General features: G+C 41.7%; 1 protein-coding gene across 3 annotated transcripts in view; it reads left to right on the forward strand.

Moving 5' to 3' along the window:
- ADTRP (androgen dependent TFPI regulating protein) overlaps positions 1-18,149 on the forward strand; it is a 34,575-nt gene extending 16,426 nt beyond the window's left edge. For 2 of the 3 annotated variants that reach the window (XM_065052415.1, XM_005512545.3), the window contains 3 exons: positions 5,343-5,458; positions 10,388-10,539; positions 17,261-18,149. In XM_065052415.1, coding sequence (XP_064908487.1) covers positions 5,343-5,458; positions 10,388-10,539; positions 17,261-17,304 — 312 coding nt within the window. In that variant the 3' untranslated portion in view covers positions 17,305-18,149. The remainder of the gene's footprint in view (positions 1-5,342; positions 5,459-10,387; positions 10,540-17,260) is intronic. The other variant, XM_021301345.2, reaches the window with a different exon arrangement.
- The last annotated feature ends 3,783 nt before the right edge of the window (positions 18,150-21,932 follow it).

A 21,932-nucleotide genomic window follows, 5' to 3' on the forward strand; every position in this document is an offset into this window, starting at 1 on the left:
TGTCCTTACAAAATTTGTAAGCTGAAAGTTTTCCTCAACAAACAGAGGTTGTTAGACAAGTAAATATATTAATATTTCAAAGAACATAAAAATAAGTACTAACAAGATTCCTGCCAAGAGAAGCAAAAAACTCTCTGATTCAGTTCAGTTCATTGATGGCTTGATCAGTACCCACAGCTATTGTTTCAGCCTGTTTTCCTTACCTTGGAGTGAAATAGGGTTTTTCTCCCTCTGTAATAATTATTTTTGACAGTTTCACTGTTTACATGTGAAACTGAGAAACTGTTAATTGAAATAAAAAATGAGTCACTGTTTCCAGCAATTTTTGCCAATGTTTTGATCTGTGTCAATCTGAGTTTAATTATTAAGTTTTCTTTAAAGCAAGAGGCAAAGCTACATATTTTGTTTTGTTCTCATACAAATACTGCACTCTTCAGACATATATCAGTTTACCCATATAAAGCACAGCTAAATACGGTTGAAAGTATATTTAATGACCATGCACTGGAGACCTATGATAAAAATAACTTGAATGAGAAAATACATCTTTTTTTATTGAGAAGGATATGAGAAGTCTTTAAAGCAGATGTGATTAACCATGATATATGGTCTATCACTAACGATGCTGCCAAAATCAGTGTCTATCGGCTGTGAGAGGGAAATCACTTGGAAAGCCAGCGGCGTGTTGTAGGCGAAGGGCAGGCTTTGCACCCTGGAGCCAACCACACGTTCCTCTGGTGTCTGCTGTATAAATACACATCTGCTCTCATAAACACACTCAATTATTCGATAGAAATTCCACTGTGATTTTACCGTTAATGGGCAAACTGGGCTCGGCAGAGATGTGTGAAGTCACCAGCAGACTCCAGGATAGCACAAGTGCAAGGGAAGATTGTCCCATGTGTTTATTGGGCCGGGGGGTGTATGAGTACATGAGAAGGAAGTGGAGTGGGGGGCGGAAAACAACAGAAGTTTTATATCCAAAAAGGAAAAAAAAATTAATCCTGGGCATGCATGAATTAGCTGAAAACTGTTGTAGAAACCTATCTCAAAAAGGCATTTGCATGGCAAGTTTAAATGGCCCTACAAAAATCATGTCTACTTAATATATGCAGTGGATCTCTTTAACTAGGAATAAGCTAATAATCTGTTAATAAATAAAATTGGATTAACATATGGCAAAATATTTTTTAAGAGATACAATTATTTATACAGAAGACACAGCACACACTCTAAGTCATGTGCCAATGTCAACATTGGACTTAGGATGAGTGTCACGAGGATGGAGCCAGGCTCTTCTTGGTGACAACCAGTGATAGGACAAGGGATAATGGGGTCAAACTGGAACACAAGAGGTTCGACTTAAATTTGAGAAGAAATTTCTTCACAGTGAGGGTGATGGGGCCCTGGAACAGGCTGCCCAGGAAGGTTGTGGAGTCTCCTTCTCTGGAGACATTCAAAACCCGCCTGCACACCTTCCTGTGTAACCTCATCTAGGTGTTCCTTCTCTGGCAGGGGGATTGGACTAGATGATATTCCGAGGTCCCTTCCAATCCCTCACATTCTGTGATTCTGTGACTTGGGAAGAAAGCAGCTTTCCTATGCTACAACAAATTTTTTTCTTTTTGTTTTCTCTTCTTTTTTTTTTTTTTCTTTTTTTTTCCAAATCAGGATACATCCAAGACCTTTAACAAACTGTTCATAAAACAAGAGGCAGACAGCTCCGCTCCTGAATGCTTTTGTTGCTCTTGGAGATGGAAACACTCTTCCAGGTAGTGAGAAACTCTGCTCAAAGCCCCTGCAAATCAGGCAGAGCAGAAAATTGAATCCACCACTTCCACTAAACTCTTGGCTACTTCAGAAAGCAGCTAAATTCCCCAGTTTTACCAGTGACTTTCAAATTTATTTTGATGTACAGGCCACCAACTATTTTCTCTAATTTCTCCATAATTGGAGAGGCCCACCAAAAAATTACTAGTTATGGAAATCAATATTTTAAAAATCGTCACAGAAGAAAACTTCGAGTTCCCAACTGTCTTTTGCAACCCCTACCAGTTTGCGACTCATCTGCAGTGCCAATGCACGTGTCAGAGCAGTGAGCTCCTCCTTGCTGCACCCAGCTTGCTGGTCCCCGTGACTTTATCGTGCTGGTCGCACATTGCTCCTGTGCTGCTGCAGGGTCCCTCCAGTCGTCACCCAGTGCGATGCCTTTCCCCACTGTGAAACAAATGAGAAATTGCAAATGAGATACAAAGCGTTTGGTTTTTTTCCTCATCTTTCCCCTTTCCTGTAGGGTTTACTTACTGTAAGGCAGCGCAAAGGTGTATGAACTGAGAAAGAGAGGGAGTTGGCTAAGCGAGTGGAGAAGTTGGTGATCTTAGTCATGACAGCTTGCCCCTGTCAGGAGAGCCCCCATTTCTCCATGCTTTCATCCTCTGCTTCCGGATACATCTACTTGCACCAGCTCTGGACTTTGCACAGCCCTCGACAGCTGGTTCAGAGGAAAACTGAGGCTGGGTCAGAGATGCCCAGAGGGGGCTTGGCGGAATCACACTCAGCTTCTTGCTTGGCTTCTCCTGTATATGGCTCACTCTGCTCCCTGAGATGCTCACTTCCCTGCTTGCCCTTTACCTTGTTTACCAGTATAAAGCTAAATCTTCCTGAGGAAAAGTGAACCAATCACTCTTGGTCCCACCCACAATAGACGTGGATAACTCACCCATCACAGTCATCACTGTACCAACCTCTTAAGACTTCAATACCCTCTCATTTTCTTTTTCTCAACAGACACACCACCACATTCAGTCCTGATTTCTACCCCTGTCTTTGGACTGCTTTCTTGTTCATACTTTCTCACTGTTTATGCTGTCCTTTTCTGGACACGCTCCAAATTATCTGCACCTGTCAAAATGAGGTGCCCTAAATCAGAGACAGAGTGCCAGCCAAAGCCTCATTAATTCAAGTGGAGCAGCACAGTTACTTCCCAGGTCTTTTTTACACACAACATTCCTGTTAATACCATCCCAGAATGCCACACACTTTTTTCATTAAAGCAGCATCATACTGCTGACTTGTACTTATTTAACATTCACTCTGAGAACAAAAAGCCCTAAACTAAGGAAATAAGTATATAAAATAACCCCCACTTAAAAACTGTTCACTTCAACAAAGGATTATTTCACCAGGTTGCTCCTACTAAATCTCTCTTAGGACAGCAATAATACAGCTGAAACAACCAGCTTATAGTTGTTAAAAGTGTTTAAATTAATGAAAAGACTAGCAAGGACATTTCATGTATCCCAAAGGAATTTTGTAGCCTGCTGGATGTCAGATGAAAAAGCAGGACTTAAATCCACTTTACATAATGGACAAATCCACTGCAAAAGGCGAAAGACTACAGGTTAGGACAAACTGCAAGTTATGTGTCACTGCTGCCTTGCATGAGCATTTTTGTCTTATTAAAAGACAAACTATTGACCACCTATGGAAAACAAACTTTCTTTTAATCATTCTAAAAGCAGCTTAACACATAGATTTCTGACTAAAAGATATTTACAGGGATTATATATATGTGCAGTGAAGACATTTTTCTGGTTAAATGAATACAGGAATCACTTGTACTGATACAACGAGACCTCTGCTATCAACCAAGTGGGTTGCACAGCTGAAGAATTTCTTTGTGAAACAGAACAGAAGAAAATCTCAGGGCCAATGAGTGAGAGGAACTGGAACATCAAGTAAATCTTTTCTATCTCTTTGCAAAATGATAACTGAGGTGGAAGGGCTGTTTTGGTAGTGGGACAGTGAAGTACGAACAGCAGCTCGTGAGGGAGCACATGTAGCTTCCCAAGAGCTGTCACTTGGCAGCGGCAGACAAGAATGGATGTCTGCCTCTTAATCAAGTAGGTAAAGAATGTTTTCATGAATGCTATGTATAACTCATTGTGCATTTAAAGAATTTTGTGTGTATTTGTGGCAACAGATACTATAAATATACAGCAATAAAACTTGAACACCATTCTACCTTATCAGATACTCAGCACAGATTCTGACAAATACATACATTGAAGGTACTAGAACCACTTTCCCGGTACAAGAGGAAACTTCATACCATATACCCAGGGGTTTGCGTCTTTAGGCAAAACCAAAAAATCATTAGTTGGGTGTTTTTTTCTCATCAAAAATCTATTTTTCTCTCCTGCCCTGCCCTCTTATTCCCCATATACCTGTGAAATTATTTGCTTTATTAATGGGAATTTAACCAACTAGTCAGCTACATTTGTTGCTATTGTTTTCTCTAGTTGCACCTCATTGGCTGTTTTTGCTGTGTGTTGCCCAGCACTGTTTAGGCCTTCTGTCCTAGGTATTGCAACTCGAAATTATCACTTGTTTGCACAAGGCATATTACAAAACTTTCAGCAGGGAAATTTCACCCCAACAGATTATTTTCTAAAGTTGTCACAAATCAGCCAACAAGTTGAGGTTTCAGCATACCAGAAGAATTTTCCATTTAACAGCTGAGCCCAAAGGACTTCTGCTGTGCTCCCAACCTCCCCACAGTGAGGAGCATCCTTCTGGGAGGCAGCTCCCCACCATGAAACAGTGAGTGCTACCAAGCTGTCTGTCCTCTGCAGAAAATCCTCTGTGCTCAGACAGTGGCCATCATAAAAGTCCTTGAAACTGAAGCTGCTTAATACAATTAAAACTCTTTGACAATAAAAGAGAGAAGAAAAAAAAGAAAGCTTCTCCAGCAAGCTGTCTTTACTAACTCTTGGTTAAGCTTGGTGAAGTTCCCTCATCATCCTTAATCACAGCTAACTGAAGTCCTCTGTTTACCACCATGTTTTCCCGTTTACAAAGAGAATCACTGCAATTGCACTGAAGTAATAAGTGACAATCTATAAAATACAATAACAGCTTGAAGAGAACATGAAGTAATTCAGCAATTGCTTAATGAGTTCAAGGAAGAGACTTTTGACATCCTCAAGCACACATAACAATAGACATCAAAGTCTTTTGTACTCTAATGGGAATTAACAAAAAGTTTATTGCATTAGAAAATGTAAAAGGAAAATTCACCTTTTATAAAGTAATGCAGATCATCTGAAAGGTAGACTTTGTTCCAGTACTTTTTACAGTCTACTAACAAGAAAATTTCCATGCTTGTTACTGCAAGGGTACTTCTTCACTACAAAAAAGAATACGTATGTGTGCTTGTATACACTCTCATTCAGTATTGTTAAATGCTGCTTTGCTCACGGGCAGGCTCATGAGCTTTGTGATCAGCAATGACCAAAGGAGAGGCACTGCAACCCATCAGTGACGGACTCTTTTCTCCTCAGCACACAGCTGTATTGCCAATTGCTGTTCTGGAAATCCTTGTCACACCACATCGTTACCCAGCAAAGAAGAAGGGATTGATCCTATTGGGATGTGTCTTTTTACTGTATATCAGCTGGTAAGTATTACATTTTCTTCAAGTAATCTCCTTTGTAAAACTGGGCTGAACACTGTACTTAGATTACGTTCCCTCCCAGGCACATGGGAGACAGTAGTCTGTTCTGTGGAGAAGTCATTTAAACTTCAACTGAGACCCATGAAAACTATTTCCAGACACAGGCAGAGTGGGTTTCTTCAAACACGATACAAATCCTGAAACCTCTAATAGAAAGGCAACTAAACTGTCATAAACTCTGGGGTACTTTGAGTTATTTCTGTTGAGCTGGAGTTCTCCTTTCATTTCTACCAGTACCATGAAGTTTACCTCTGTTGCTGTCTTCTCACTGCAAAACCACCAAATCTCAAAGGCCTGGAGGTCATGGGAGCAGAAGAGGAGTAAAACTCAGTTTGATATTTGTCAACTGGGTTTAGAAACCTGAGACACAAAATGATATTCAGAGCCAGGTGCAAACTGACAGGTAGCGAGGAAGCATCTCCCCCATTGCCACATCTCACTCCACCCACAGACACCACTTAAGTTTCCAGAAATGTACCACAGTTATCTCCAACCTGTGGGAGGATTATCCTAAGAGAATAAACAATATCTAACTAGGCAACCCCACTCCACCCATAACCCTCCACCCACCTCCTGTGTGCATCACAGACCACTGGAGCTGGGTTTGCATCCGCTCCTGCTCATTGCATCCCAACTGCAGTGCCAAGGTCTGGCGGCATTGACCACTCCATCTAACTATGGACAGCTGCCAACACTTCGACCCACTCTGATGGTGCCTTATGTTGACACTCAGCTCAGAAACAGGTCCATATAGTTTCAAGGTACACTGTGATATCAATTTCTAGAGCTTGGGAAGTACCTGGGCACAGGGTGGAGGATACAGAACAACTGGTCAGCAAGGAGGGGCCTTGTCCTCATGCAAAACTTTCTGAGAAGTCACTGGGAACTATGAAGGAATCCATCTTTCCCATTCCTATCAAGCAGTTCTCACTCTCAGCTAGAGACTCCATTCAGTTCACAGAATGAAAATCTGAAATAGAAAAACCGCATAGTTGAAACACTCTTGTGACCTGAAACCCCTCAAAGTGGCTGTGGAAGCCATGGACTTCATTTCTATTTTATGTAACCAAGTTGGGAGCCATTTATTCTTATCCAGCCCGCAGCCTAATAGGCTTACAACCACGGCTTCCTAAATTCCTTTCCTATGCTCTGGTTCACTCAGTTGCTTAACACCAGCTTTGTTTTTCTTGTCTTCTGACGACATTTGGTTTTTACTGTCTTTGAGACCAGACAGCTCTCCAGGTGACTACTGCAGTCACATGTGCCATGCTTTCTCCTAAAGTCCCCATCAGCTGAGTAATTTCACCTCACAGGAGAAATGGTTCACACCAGGGCCAGAATCCTTATCAAAGGATGAGGATCTACACAAGGATTAACACATCTGAGCCCTCCCAGTATCTTCTCTGAATTGATGTTACACGGTGCTGCCAGGGTCCTGTGTGGAAGGGGGTCCCTTAGAGAACTTGGCCCTGTATCCCAAGGCTCTGATAACTGGATAAAGGATACTAGGATTTCAATATTGCTGCTTTCTCTCCTCCTGAGGCAGCAAAGAACCACCTCCCATCTGCTTTCTGTTTCCCTCCTTGTCTTGGTTCCCTGTAACCAGAGATAGCAGCTTTTAACTAACTAACTTTAGCCTGTGCACTGAAATCTTAACACGTGTATGTATTTTACCATCAGTGCTACAACCCAGTTATTTAATAGCCCCATTTGGGCACCTTACGTTTTGCAAGCAACGTTGTCCTTCAAATGAGCCTCTCCTTGAACTTCCCTTCCCCAGTGTTGGTGGGCTGAGAACTGACAAGTCCCAGCAAGGCAGCAAGAAACCAGGCAGCCAGTGATGCCTTGCACCAGGTACCTGCCTCTGCGCAGGGCTTTGAATACTTGTAGTGTTCCAAAATGAGAGGTTGTCTTCAGTTGTGGGACACCGGGGTGAAGAGAAACATTAGGCATGTTAGTTAATTCTTGCAAGGATGGACCTTGAATCCCCTGGTTGCATTAAGTAATACCTTACTCCTGGAGTCATCACATTGAAAATGCTGAAGACTATATAAATTTTAAAACTGACATTTTAAATCTTAAGAAGAAGTAACAATAGATTGCCCTTTCCTATTTCAGTGGTAATAGATCAGTATAAAATAAATATTAATCTTCACAGTTTTGCATGTGTTTCTGGAGAAAAGTTCAAACTACCCTTGTGAGGGAATATAAATCATTACAGATTACCTCTGTATAAAAAACCTAAAGTACATAAAAACCCAAACCAAATTAAATCTAGAGGCTAATGGCTTTCTTGTAATATGCCCATATTCCACCTCTGTTGGGAATCAAAATATTTTTTCTTCACTGTGTGCTCATTTTCAGCTCACAACCTCTTAATTTTGAATTAACCACAGCCTCAGAGAGCTTGTATGTGGCTAATATGTTTTCTCCATTCTGGATCATCCCATTTAATAATTCCCTATAGATGCTTTTTTTTTTTAATTATTTTTTCCCTCAGTAAATGCGGTGGTTCCATTATCATTAATGGACAGATAATTAGAACAGGATAATTTCCCCAGTTACATCCAGCTGTAGAATCATAGAATGTCCTGAGTTGGAAGGGACCCACAAGGATCATTGAGTCCAGCTCCTGTACTATGACAGCGCATCACCCCTCCCTGGTATCTATATGCTGTCCTCTATCCTATAGCAGTCTGGCAACTTTGGTTATATCCAGGGCTGTTAGTTCAATATATCCTCCCCATTATTCTGGGTGTTTTCTGTTTCTGACTCACTACTTATATCCAAGGTAAATTCTTCGTAAAAATTGAAATTGGGTAAAGTGAAATTGTCAAAATAATAAGCCTCTGAATCCTGCATGTGTATTTCACAGGTGATTATCCATGAAAAATAAGCAATATGCATCTGTAAGTTGTGGGGTGCATTTTATGAAATCCCTAGAAAAACAAAACAAAACAACAAAACTCAAAATAAATAAACCCCAAAACTGTGAACTATTCTGTGATAAAAATGAGTAAGCTCAGGAATCTGGAGGCGTGCCCCAACATAAAACAAACAAACAAACAAACCCCAACCAACACAACTGGCAAGACACAGCTTTCACCAAGTTAGAAAGCTGAAAGTAGTTTAGTGCTTCTGCATAGTCATTTGTCTAGGTTCGAAAATACGGGTGGATGTGCTTCATATCAGGTGGCTGAATTGGATCAAGATAATTTAGTTCCTCATCATATGAAATAGACAATTGTCACTCTCTGGTTTATTGTTCAAGGCACATTAAGAAAATAGTAGCCCTACGCAGTGAAGAACGCTTACTGACATTGCATGGGCTCCTGTTGGCATCCAGGATTTGGTATTTCTTCTCAGCTTTGCTGTGGCCTTTTGTGCAGGCTGTTTGTGTTGTTGTTTTAATTACGTAGCTGTTTTACAGCCCAGTTTGTTTCATGAAAGAAGCTATCTTAAATTACGGAAACGAATATCTACACAACATTTCCATGCTCAACTCAGACAGCTCCACTACCAAACCCCTCCGTTTCCCCACTCTCTCTCTTAGGTGAGGATTAGCAAACTAACTCCTTTTTCGTGCCCTACCCTTTTCTGCTCTAACTAGAGAAATGAAAAATTGTCTTTTCAGACATGTGGGGTTTTTTTTCTTTGCATGCTCCCATTCTTCAGTTTCGTGACACATTTTCAGGCTGATGGGCCAGCTGGTTTGTCACTTCTCTGAGAGGCATGGTGCTCAGTGCAAAGCGGCAGGCTGGGTGCTTTCAGAGAGAGTGGGACTGCATTCCTGTGTTAACGCTGCTGTGGAAAGTATGGCAAACTCCTCAGATGTGGGGGGGGTTTGTTTGGTTGGGTTTGTTTTGATTTTTTTATTTTTTTAATTTTTTTTTTAAGTCAAGAATTAAACCTTTTAGGACTCCTTGGACCCAAAGGTTCTTTTTAGGGAAGTGCTGCCTGTCATTAGAATGGCACATCCTCATAACAATCACTGGAGGCCTGCCCAATATTTTACTATATTCTCTACATATCCAATACAAAGATATATAGCTGCATCCATAAAAACGTATTTTGTACTATAGTTAATGTATAAAGACCATTTTTGTATTCTTACATCCAGGCATTTGCTACCAGTCATTCTTGTGATCTATAAACAGTAAAAATAATATCAGTGAACTGACAGCTACTAACAGATGTTTTTGGAGAGAAGAAAAAGGCAGAAAGAGAAGGCCTAAGTAGAGGAAAAGAAGCCCTGTAAAGCAGAAATCCTTTTTCCTTTTTTCTCCTTTACAAATGCTGCTTTGCAAATGGTTCCAGAACAAAGCAGCTACATCTCTGCTTCCTACCTACCTACTCCTCCTGTTCAACTGAGAGAAGAGGTTCTGAAGAATTCCCCTTGCCCTCTCCACTCCTGAAAACTTTCCACCCCACAAAATATGGTCAACAGCAGGAGGATAGAGACTGTGAAAAACATCACTTTGTCTCCACGGATCCTCAAGATCTGGATAGGGACTGAAAAGCTGTTGTAACTAAAGAGCAGACACATAAGAGCTTATTTGAATAAGCCAAGTGCACATTTCTGAGTATTTTGCTATTTTATTGCTATGTTACTGCCATTAATAGCCAATGCCACCGGGGTGACGGCAGAACATCATGTGCATTTCAGCCTGCCCTGAAACCCGTCTAATTCAGCAGTGGCTCAAGTGTGCTTCACAGCAAATAGCCCAAATGTGAGGAGATGTATCAACAGCTGAGCTAATTTTGTCTGTATCAAGACTGTTTTGATAACTTGGCCCTTCAGGAGTTAGAAATCATGAAGTGGTTGTTCTAACTGAATGGTCCTAACCAAAGGTCATTTCTCTCTTTGACTAGGGTCCTGTGGATTTATTATGTAACGGGAGAGTGGGTATATCCTCTCTTTGCACTGTTCAACCCGGCCGGGCTAGTAGCCTTTTTCGCTGGTAGCCTTGGTGTCATCGTCACTTTCTACAACTTCGGGGAGTTCCTCAACCGTATGATATGGGGTCAGTCCAAGTTTTGTTTTTCACTTTTATCCATAAGAAAAAAAAAAATCTAAAATGGATTCCTGTGATTACCTAGGCAGGTGGGGAGAGGAAGGGGGCCAGTATTTGGGTGTCTGATAGAGATTGCCAGGTCCTAACTAGCTAATAATAAACGGACAAAAAAAGTCGGGGCAAGAATCCCAGTGTTACCATATAAAATCTGGGCCAATTTTCTCTAATGTGGCTTGAGCAGCATCTCTTACCAGCATAATCAATGAATTTCTAATTCCTTCTCAAATAAAGCTCCAGAGAAGCAAAACCTCTCTGGCTGATACTCTTACACCTGCATCCGTGGTGTATTTCTGATTAGAGAATGGCACTGTTCACTGACAATTTATAGGAAAGCATCAGTGCATCCAAGTGAAAGCATCACAGCAGCTCCATGAGTAAAGCAGTGTTTCAGGAAGTTTTAACAGGTTGTTGAGAACATTTCCCTTCTGCTTCAGTAGTGGAATAATCAGCAGTGATTTGAAGAAAGTGAAAGTGAGCCTCCTTGGACAAATGAGCAGTTAGAAAAAAAACAGTTTAGGAGGACATGTTCAACAGTTGGAAGAGAGAACTGATGAAGCAACTTTGGGGGTTTGGCCTGGCATTTTATTATTATTATTCGTTTCCTTTCTGGTTTCCTCTCTTTCAATCAACATTAAGTTTCTGAGGATGAAAGTGTTTCTGTCAGGAAAACGTGTGTATTTTATTTAGGACAAATGTGTGAACATTTGCAATTTCTTAAACTTGTTTTCTGATGAAAGAAAAAACCCTGCAAAGACACCTCTGAAAATAAATAAGACAACCTCCCTCTGTTCTCAGGGAACATTTGATGCCTGATGCATTTTGTGAAGTCTCACATGCCTGTCAAGCCAAAGTAGAGTGTCTGTAGCTGGTCTCTCACTATCCGCACTCAGTTACCTAAAAGCAGCAGATTGACTTTCAAATGTGCTGAATAACCAGCTTCACTGCTTGATACCTTTGCAAGTAAGATGCTTGCTCTACATGTCCATGTTTGGAAATTCTGGCTGAATTCTGCTCTTGCATAAACATGATACGAGATGAGGATTGCTGGTAAATGAAAACAAACTCACAGCCTTTCTGCACTGGGTCTAGTTTAAGAGGCATCACATAAATAGTAACTATCACTACTAACAACTTTTGCCTCTGTATTTAATCAAAGACCACAACATCACTGCAGGACAGTATAGAACTTGCATCAGACCTTTTATCATCTGAGTATCAGATTTTTTCATCACTGAGTACATATTTATAATTTCAGGCCTAGAGTATGCCTGATACATAAGTTGGAGATAATAAAAATTAAAATAATTTTATTTCCAAGGTGTTACTTGACCAGAGAGAACAGTGTGCCAAGCAGAGCTCAAATTATCTGCAAGAATTAGACACATTTTGAACAGCTGACTAGATATACTCATGTGATAAAGGGCTGTTAATTCAAGAAATTTCTAAGAAACCAGTGCAAGCACTCAACTTTCTGTTCTGTGCACAGAGGAAAGGCTGAAAATCACTCCCAGTTGTGATAGCATGAATGTAACCTCAGAGAATACATTTAAACTTGGCATACACGATATCTTCTCTTGATGTCTAATGTGATCTTGCAATCCAGAGAGGCCCCTTGTGTGTGGTGGGTCTGCCTCTCCACGCATACTTGATATTTTCCAAAAAAGCCACAAAATCGCAGCCTTAACAATTACATGGTGCCTTCATCCACGTGCAGGATGCTCCCCCTGAGTTATGGTTCCCACTGTCTGTGCCAATTCATGTGCATCCTCAGGTCTTCATCCCGAAGAATGGCGGCACCCCCTAGATTTGCCATACACCAACAAAAGAAGCTACACCCCAACAGCTGGAAACTGTGGTACATGAGGCTGCAGTTTGATAATACAGGGGGCTTTGGCAGCAATAATTTTTCTGTAAGCTCCTGCCCACCACTACTCACTCCTTCCTACTCCACCACACGTGCCTGTTTCTTGCAAGCAGGGACTGTTTTCAACTTGGATCATTTTCCCAGTCCATTTCCTGGCCGTGTCTATTCAAAGGAATGGTAGGACTTCCTTAAGCTGGTATTGATAACAGGGTCCCAATAAGCATTGAAACACAGCCAGAGGGAAGATATTCCAAATTACAGTGTGCCAGGGTTTTAATATGTTCCCGACTGAGACAAATCTTTGGCTCGGCATTGCTAGAGTAAAAACAGCTGCAAACTGAATGAGGACACAATACCAGCATACCTTTCTTCTCACAGCAAAAATGGCTCTTATTCATCCTACTGTTCTCTGTCTCACCTTCCCATCACAACAAGGCAGATGATGCAGTTAAAATAAACCTACAGAGAAAAAAAGAGGAAAACAAAACAAAATAAAACCAAACCAAAACAAAATAAAACCAACCAACAAACCACACACACACAAAGCAAAATAATCTGTGGTGGTAGAAGACAAACATTTTCACTTCTCACCCTCCACCCCGTTCACCTCTTCCTCTCCCAAAAGAAAGAACACGTGGAAGGGCACTTCTGCCCTCCCTTTTGCTGCCTGCTTTATCCCCCAAAGCCACAGTCTGAGTTACAGAATAATTCAATAGTTCCTACAGGCACATCTGGAAACACCATCTTTCATAACACCTGTGGCCACCAAGCATTTAGATCTGATGCTGGTGGCACCTGCCTGGACTGCTGTGACCAGGCTTCATCCCAGGCAGGGATGAAGGCTCCAGGGCAGCTGCTCATTTTTCTTTCCTTTCCGCTTGAAGAAAGAAAGCTGGCTGAGTTTGTGTTCAGATAAGCTGCATTGATTTGAAGGTACAAGAAGTGGTTAACAAATAACTCCACACCAGTGGCAAGCCTGGTTTCCTTCACAGAATCATAGAATGTTAGGGATTGGAAGGGACCTCAAAAGATCATCTAGTCCAATCCCCCTGCCAGAGCAGGAACACCTAGATGAGGTTACATAGGAATGTGTCCAGGCAGTTTTTGAATGTCTCCAGAGTAGGAGACTCCACAACCTCCCTGGGCAGCCTGTTCCAGTGCTCCGTCACCCTCACTGAGAAGCAGGTTCTTCTCAAATTTAAGTGGAACCTCTGTGCTCCAGTTTGAACACATTGTCCCTTGTCCTATCATTGGTTGTCACCAAGAAGAGCCTGGCTCCATCCTCGTGACACTCACTCTTTATATATTTGTAAACATTAATGAGGTCACCCCTCAGTCTCCTCTTCTCCAACCTAAAGAGACCCAGCTCACTCAGCCTTTCCTCATAAGGGAGATACTCCACTCCCTTCATCATCTTCGCTGCCCTGTGCTGGACTCTCTCCAGCAGTTCCCTGTCTTTCCTGAACTGAGGGGCCCAGAACTGGACACTCCTTCTGGACTTACATCCTCTGGCAGAATGCAGGCTGCAAATCAAGCTTGGCCCACAGTGTACCATGCTTCATATGGGCTCTTTTCCATGTTCCTTTATAGCTTCAGGCCACTATCACTTTTCCTAAAACCAGCTACATAAATATTTATTTTTTTCACTGTAAATATATATATATTATTCCAAAGTCTATGGATGGCAGCTTTCAGCTTTGAGCAAGTTATTCTTAAAGCTACGTCCTATGCTTGAGCAAAAAGATGCAGTATCATTTTTGAGAGCTGGAAAATCCAGGCTGTCAAATAATATAACCTTGTTTTTCCTTTTCAGAACAGCCAAAAGATGCCAGACCCTAAATTTGTTTTATTATTTATAGACAAACTGTTTCACACTGTATTGGAGGTTTTAAAAATGTATTATCTCTCATGTGCCTCTTCCTCCCCTTGCACAGTTGGATTGGTGGTAACTAAGGCAACCCAGCTGCACAGCCTGAGAGGCACAGAAAATAGTACCAGTAACGACTTTTTTTTTGTTTGTTTCAAATCCCGGAGTTTCTAGAGTACTAGACAATGTTGAGCAATACAGAAACTCCAAAGAGGATAATTGGAAACAATGGTCTTATTCTTTTACTGCCATAAATTTACCTCAGCCAAGAATTTGGCTGCAGGGTCTGAGCACCAAAGATGAACCATGTGATAGCTTCTCCCAATCCTGACGGGTAGAAAACATCACACAGGCAACTGCTCTCATGTTTCTTTGACCAGTCAAACTAGAACTGCCCCAAAATAAAACCAAGCCAATTTCAGGTGAGGTCTCTTCTCTGGCACCAGCATTTGAAGATGGAGCAGATTCATTTGCCTTCCATTTAACACACCTGGGAAAAATAAATAAATAAATAAATAAATAAATAAATAGATAGATAGATAGATAAATACATACATACATACATAAAAAAGACCCACCACGTTCAGCTGCTTCATTTCAACACATGATGTAGCAACAGTTACCTGCTCCACCAGTAATTTAAATGCCTGCTGAAGGACGCTGAGCAAATCACTTGCAAGATCTTCACAGCTGCAAAGCCTCTGCCAAGTCCATAAAAATGCTCACCCCCAGGTGGTGGAACTATCTTTTCGGAGAGAAATGGGGCAGGAAGAGAGGCTGGCTGCCAGAGTGGGCAGCAGCTCCAGCAGCCCCATGCCTGGCTGCTCACTGTCCCTAGGAATGGAAAGCTTTGGCCAACGGCTGGATGAGGAACACTAGGGGCAAAGCCAAATAAATGATATTGTAAAGCAAGGGATGAGGCAGCACAACAAGAATAAGAGCCGTTGCTCTCAGGAAACTTATGGTGGGGTAACTTCCTTGTGCCCAGGGCATGGATGGATGTGCTTCTCCAGGTCTTCTGGGACCTCTAGAACATCTTGCAGAGACTGCTGAAATATATTCACCCAACACTGAGCTAAAGTTAGATGGCAATCTTCGCTGTAACATATTTTTCCTCTTCTTTTTGAAGTACTGTGGCATGAAATGCGTTTTCCAGAAACATATAACATGTTTTAGGAACTGATTATTTTTCCCTGAATTTTATTTTTGTATTTACATGCTTGTGAAATCAAGCTCCTTTAATACGCTGTAGTCAGCTATCAGGAAACCCAGCCTGTGTGACAGCTCACGAATCCGTGCAATACAAAGCAATACTGTAATACAATTGAATTATTGATGCTCTCATTCTCCTGAGCAGATACAGAGATTGCAGAAACCAGAAGGTCAAATGAAGGGGTGCCAAGGGCATCTGTGTGGGGCACGAAGTCATTCTACCATTGTACTTGTACAGGCTTATAAACAGCAGTTTTTGTGCAAATGTTAAAATGCCCATGTTCTGCAGGTCATTATAGATCCAAACAGAGGTTCCACACTTGGTTATTAAAACTCTCTTTTTTTAGGCTCCGAGTGAGATTTTTGAATTGAGACTCCTTTCCAGAAAATACCTTCATTTGTTCTATCACGCTTTTAAGAACAAAGAATAAAAGTCCAGGCTATGTCTATTTCTTTCAGTGAACAAATGAAGTTTATATCTAAAATTTCACTATACTGCTAGTGATGAATGGAACTCGAGTTTAAGTGGATTTACAGCCCAGAGTTTGCAACCTAAATATGAGTATTAACTTTTTCATAGAATTATAGAATGTCTCAAGTTGGACTTTTGTCTCATCCATCCACCCTAGTTGTGCCGCAAACCTGTGATGGCATATTTATATCCCTCATATTTGTCACTCCCCCGAGGTGCAGATTACCCCTCGGGTACAGGAGCCTGGCTATTTAAAGGAAACCTGCACCATCTGTCACATGCCTTACTCTTGCTGACAAGTTTATCTGACGATCCACTGGAGGGAGATGGGATCGGAAGCTCTGGCAAGCCAGGGCTTACGATTTCATCACTGGAGGCCAGAAAGTAACAGGTGCTTGCTAATATGCTGTCCCTGGCCTAACAAGCTAGTCTCCTTTTTGGTGGGCCATTTTTTCCCCCCCATCTTTAAAATACCTGTTTGGTCAGCACACAACACTTACAGGCTCATTTGGGAAGGAAGAAATGCCAGGATTTTGTTCCATATCAGATCAGTTGCCAAATGCTGTGCAGGCTGGAAAGAAACAAACAAAAAAATAATCAGTGTTGCAGAGCCTCTGAGGTCTACGGACAAGGAAAGCACCTGTGTTTAAGTGATCAGCAGGGAAGAAGAGACAGTGCTTTAGATAAGGTACACAAATATAGGGTTATTGCCACACTCTGTGCCCCACGGTAGCACATCTGGTCTCTAACAGGTGCTCCAAAAAGCTGTGGGTCTTCAGTAGGTTCTGTGCCATCCTGGCCAACCATGTGAGGATGCTCCAGATATCTTAGCTGCAGGGATTAATATCTGCTGCCTTTCCAGACAAGCTTTATTTTTAAAGCTTTTCAACATACTCTTATGTCAGGCTAAGTTTATTTGGGGACAGATAATTTTCTGCGCTAGCAAAGCACCGTTATTCTCAATGGATGTGGTCCGGGGTAGATTTCAAATCAGCCCTCAGGAGTCAAGTGATCTGTCACTTGCTGGGGACATCCCCATCTCGTTTGACTTCTGTAGCACGTTAGCATTAGCAGCAGGTACAAACCGTGCACCGATATCTCGCTCCCACTCCCAGGCAGGTTTGGTTCCCCAGGGATGTTGGGAGGCTGGGGAGGACGATGTGTTTGTGGCCCAATGGCACGCTTGATCTGTGAGACCACTTCTCTCTTGTGCCTTCTTTTCCCCGATAATCTCTTCTCCTCTGCCTCCGAACAGGAGACGCAATAGTAATACTGGACTACAGGCAGAAAGGCAAGTGAATCCTCCTCTTCAAGCCAAACAATCTCTCCATGAATGCTGAAGACATGAAGTAGAGGAAAATAAATGCAGCCTTGATAAATCCTTTCTCCAACGCATTGCAGCTTCTGGTGAAGCCATCATGTCATCAGACATATGGAAAACTGGTGGAAAATATGAAATGTTTGCCTCTTACATGATAACTCTGCAACTGCTATGAGGAAGAAAATTGTGTTCATCTGTTTACAGAGATTTCTCATCTCTTGCACAATGTACGTGAGGATGTGTCCATGGTTAAAACTCGTCACTGGTAAATGAACTCCCTCATGAGCTTGGCACCACTCTGTAGAAGACCTGTGAATGTGAGCCAGCTCTTGTTTGGATTGCTCTTCATCAAGTCTGGAAAAAATTAAGAGGAGGGATAATTTTAACAGTGCTGTAACTTCCAAGCTAGATAGATAACAAATTAGGCTAACAAGGGCTGTAATTAGGAAAGTCTGCTCAGAAGGTTCACCATGAAGCCAAGTTCTTCTAACGAGAAACATTTTGGAATATTAATATGCATAATATCTCCCCTCCATTTTAACAGGAAATCTGAATGCAACACTTTCTTCCTTTTTCTTGATTTCAGTTAATCTTGTAGCAAAAGTAACCTAATTATACTGACTGTATGATTGCTTTGACAGAAAGCATGTTAATTTAAAGCACTATTTAACATAAAGCTGCCTGACATATAATTACACTCCATTCACATGTTTACTAATCTTGCTCAATATCGTTGATTTCTGTTATTAGCCTCAACATCTTGTTAATGTCTAAAACACTGAAGATCTGCTTTGCAAACTCCAATAAACAGGCAAAACCGACAGTAGTGTAAGTGTTCATTAATGGTCAATGTGAAATAGAAAGATGTCTGTTATTAGCCCTGCATTTAAACGAGGATTTGAAACTGGTCACAGTATTTGAATGTCTAACTCCATCCTCATTGCCAAAACCCCCAGATTAAAGCTACTGTGTGCACAGTTCACCAGGGTGTTATTTTTATCTTTTGAATGCTGCTGGAGCTTAGTAAAAACTAAACACATTGTAAGCTGCTTGTGAGACATAAAAAAAAAAAAAAAAAAAAAAAGTTAAAAAAAGTGTATACATAAGATTGTTCTTCTCAAATGTTAAGCACTTGATAAAATTCTAGTCTGGGAAGTTAACATACTAGGACTAGACTGTGAACTAAGTTAACTCAATTAACTTAGTGCATGCATTCAGTAATTGCCAGTTTATCTATGTAACTTTCTTTAGCTAAGGAGAATGTAAGCAATTGCATACCCCCCACCCCCACCCCCCTTCCTTTTCTGTTGAAGCTGACTGAGAACATGGAAAGAATTCAGCTGAAAGATGTTGGTCAAAGGAAATATTTCAGAGAGACAGACAGAAGAAAAAGCCATGAAGGGAATTAGGGAAGAGGAGAAAGTTCAAAAGACTCCCTGTACAGGTTTATGGGGTATTTTTTCCTCTCTCTTTTTAAAGTTATTTTATTTTGTCCTGGTAGTCCAGTGCAAACAGTCTAAATGTCAGAAACTCAAAACAAAGCCTGGTCCTTGACACAGGGGGCAGTTTTTTCCACATCCAACCAGAGGAGGTGAATGGCAGATATTACCCTCAGCTCCTGCTCACACTTGGGATCACCCTCGGGATCTGGTGTGGTGACTGTGCTGCTGGACTACAGGGGGTTGAGAAGAATTGGGGTGAGGGTGGGGGTGTTTTTTTCTTTGAAAAGGCCTCAGAAGAGGCTTTGCTGTCTGCTACATCCTGCATGGAGGGGATGGATCCCAGTCATGCCCTTTGGGAAAGTGACTATAGAATCACAGAATAGTTTGGTTTGGAAGGGACCTTCAAAGGCCATCTAGTCCAACCCCCTGCAATGTGCAGGGCCATCTTCAACTAGATCAGGTTGCTCAGAGCCCCGTCCAGCCTGGCCTGGAATGTCTCCAGGGATGGGGCATCTACCACCTCTCTGGGCAACCTGGGCCAGTGTTTCACCACCCTCATTGTAAAAAATTTCTTCCTCATGTCCAGCCTGAAAAAAGGGATCAGGAACATCTGTCCCCAAAACACAGCTGCTGGAAATTCAGGTTTGCTTTGCTTCTTTCTCTGAAGCACACAAAGCCCTGTAAGTAAGACAGTGTGCATCTCTGATCACAAACCGACATTTTCCCTGTGATTTCCAAAAGGTTTTATTGAGGTACTCTGAGTAAGGATCTAGCCTTTACAACACTGACACTAGATTCTCTTTCCAGTCTGTTTCTCTTTCTCTCTCTCATTTTATTTTGAGTAAGTATGCAAAGTCAGTCAGAACTGTTTATTTATAGCTGTAGATTTTCATGGCTGTATAAATTAGATGTTATTACTGAATGAGATGCCCGCCCACTCACCCAGTGCAGCTGTACAGGAATCCTTTCATGCTGCTCGATGGTACGCAGTCTCAATCAGGAGGAAAATGACATGCACCCGGTCAGATGAAGGGACCACTGCTTAAACCCCCAGGCAAAAACCCCAGCAATTAATTTTTTCCACAGTACAATGTGCAATATGACAACCACAATTTCCTAATGCCATTTAGACCTGTCACTTTTGTTTGGCAGAGAGAGAAAATGAAGGTTTAAATTAACCAGAGGGGAAAAAACCCCAACCAAACAAAACCAAACAAAAACCCAAAACAACAACAAACTACTAGAACCTACCTCTGCACTTTCTTTTTACAAGATTAAGCGATTTTTCTTTGGAGGGAAGGAGAGAGATGGGGACAGTGGGAGGAAATAAAATTGGTTTTTATTTGATATAGAGCACCATCAGAAAACAAGGACCTATCCCATACACAAAGACCTATTTCCACCAGAAACAGCTGGAAAGCAATAGCCACCACGATTATGAGCTTTCATGTTAACTCACACCTTTGTAGCGGTTTACTCCTGCAAAAAGCATAGGCAAGTGCTAATTTATGCCCTCCCCAGTTTCCCACACAAATTTCTTGGCTCGAGTCTGTGTCAGAGCTTCAGGGTCACAATCTGACCTCAATAACATAACTTAGGATTGTTCCAGGCCTCCAGTGGAACTACTGAAGATTTACTTTGATGGATATAGGGCCAGGATCTAGCATGCAGAAAATATGCATTTACATTTTACCAAAGAATTTAAAATAGTTGCCCAGGGAGGCTAAAATTCAGTTTGAGACCTTGTATTCACTTGGCAAAGCACATAATTAAATACTTTGTGCCACAAAATTAACCAGAGAGTCTCAGGGGTATTGGTAAGACGAGGCTTAGAATCAACCATGAGAGTCAAACTAAGACCCATTTCCCAGGCAAGTTATTCAGTAAATACTGGGAAAAAAATACCATTGCATTCATATATGGGTTCATAATTTTTGGTAGCATTCAACCTTACCGATTACCTGGTTACCTCAGAGGAAGAGGTTATTTGCTGTGTGGAATAAATGACCTCAATATCAAATGTCAAATTCTGTTCTTGAACTAAAGCTATTGCTTACACCTAAGGAGCGTTTGTGACTGAACTAACTATTTGGAAAAAACAGCAGGTATAAACCAAACACAATTACAATAGGTCAGATCTCGTAACAAGTGGTCAAAAGCTCCAAAGTGAAATTATTGTGTTTTTAAAGTCTCCAGAGGCCCTACCCTGGAAGTAGCTCAGTGCTTCTGAAAAGCAAACCAAATACCTAAGGTGTTTGATGTCAATACACTTTAACTTCCAGACAATGGTGTTTAAAAACATGGGTTTGAGTAAAACCTCTAGGATACAGCCCAATAATAGTTCTGAGCTGTAAGTTTTAACAATAATACTTTGTGTTTCAAATGTCACCTTCTATCAAATGCTCTCAAAACATTTAAGCAAACCTTGAGGTTCCTTTCTCCTTGAGAGGATAATTTCCCTCACTACCCAGAGAGCAGTGTGTACATAAGAAAATAACGCTTTTTTCTACACTTGAGACTAACAGAACTACCTGCTCTGAGTACAAAGGATGATCCGTTTTCACTGTCAGTAAGGACGACATTCCTCAAGGAGAAGAGGCAGAAACCTACATATACCAACACACACCTGCTTTTCATTTTGAGGTATTCATTCAAGTTTGTGGCATGGAACCACCTAGCAATGATGCCGTTGCCAGCTGGCAAGTGAAAGGCAGGTTTGTCACTGAGTCTACTAAAAGTTTGTGTCCTACAACACACCATCACTTCTGCCTGTGTTTGAAAACACCAGTTTTCCCTTCTGCTGCTTTTCTTTCACGTCAGGATCCCAAGTTCCGATAGCAGTATCCCCTTGCTCTGGGATGGGGTCCATCCCAGAAAAGGTTCATCTGTTACGAGTTCAGACCCCCGGTTCACCAACTCTGTGCTGCAGAGGTGACTGTCCCCCACAAACCACCTTTCCCTGCCTGAGCCAGCAGCAGCAGCTCCCAAAATCCTGGGAACAGTCTCAGCTCCTAAGTCGGAGCTCACACAGGCGGTGGTTACAGGACAGCGGTGTCCGCCCGTGGCAGGGTTTCACATGCCCAAACTGGGCATGATGACACATGTAGAGAAGAAGAGGAGCTCTGTGCTTAAGCGTTTGTTTCCATCAGGCTTTTCTAGGCGCT

This window comes from Columba livia, chromosome 2 (assembly GCF_036013475.1).
Source record: "Columba livia isolate bColLiv1 breed racing homer chromosome 2, bColLiv1.pat.W.v2, whole genome shotgun sequence".
In the NCBI taxonomy this organism is placed as follows: domain Eukaryota; kingdom Metazoa; phylum Chordata; class Aves; order Columbiformes; family Columbidae; genus Columba; species Columba livia.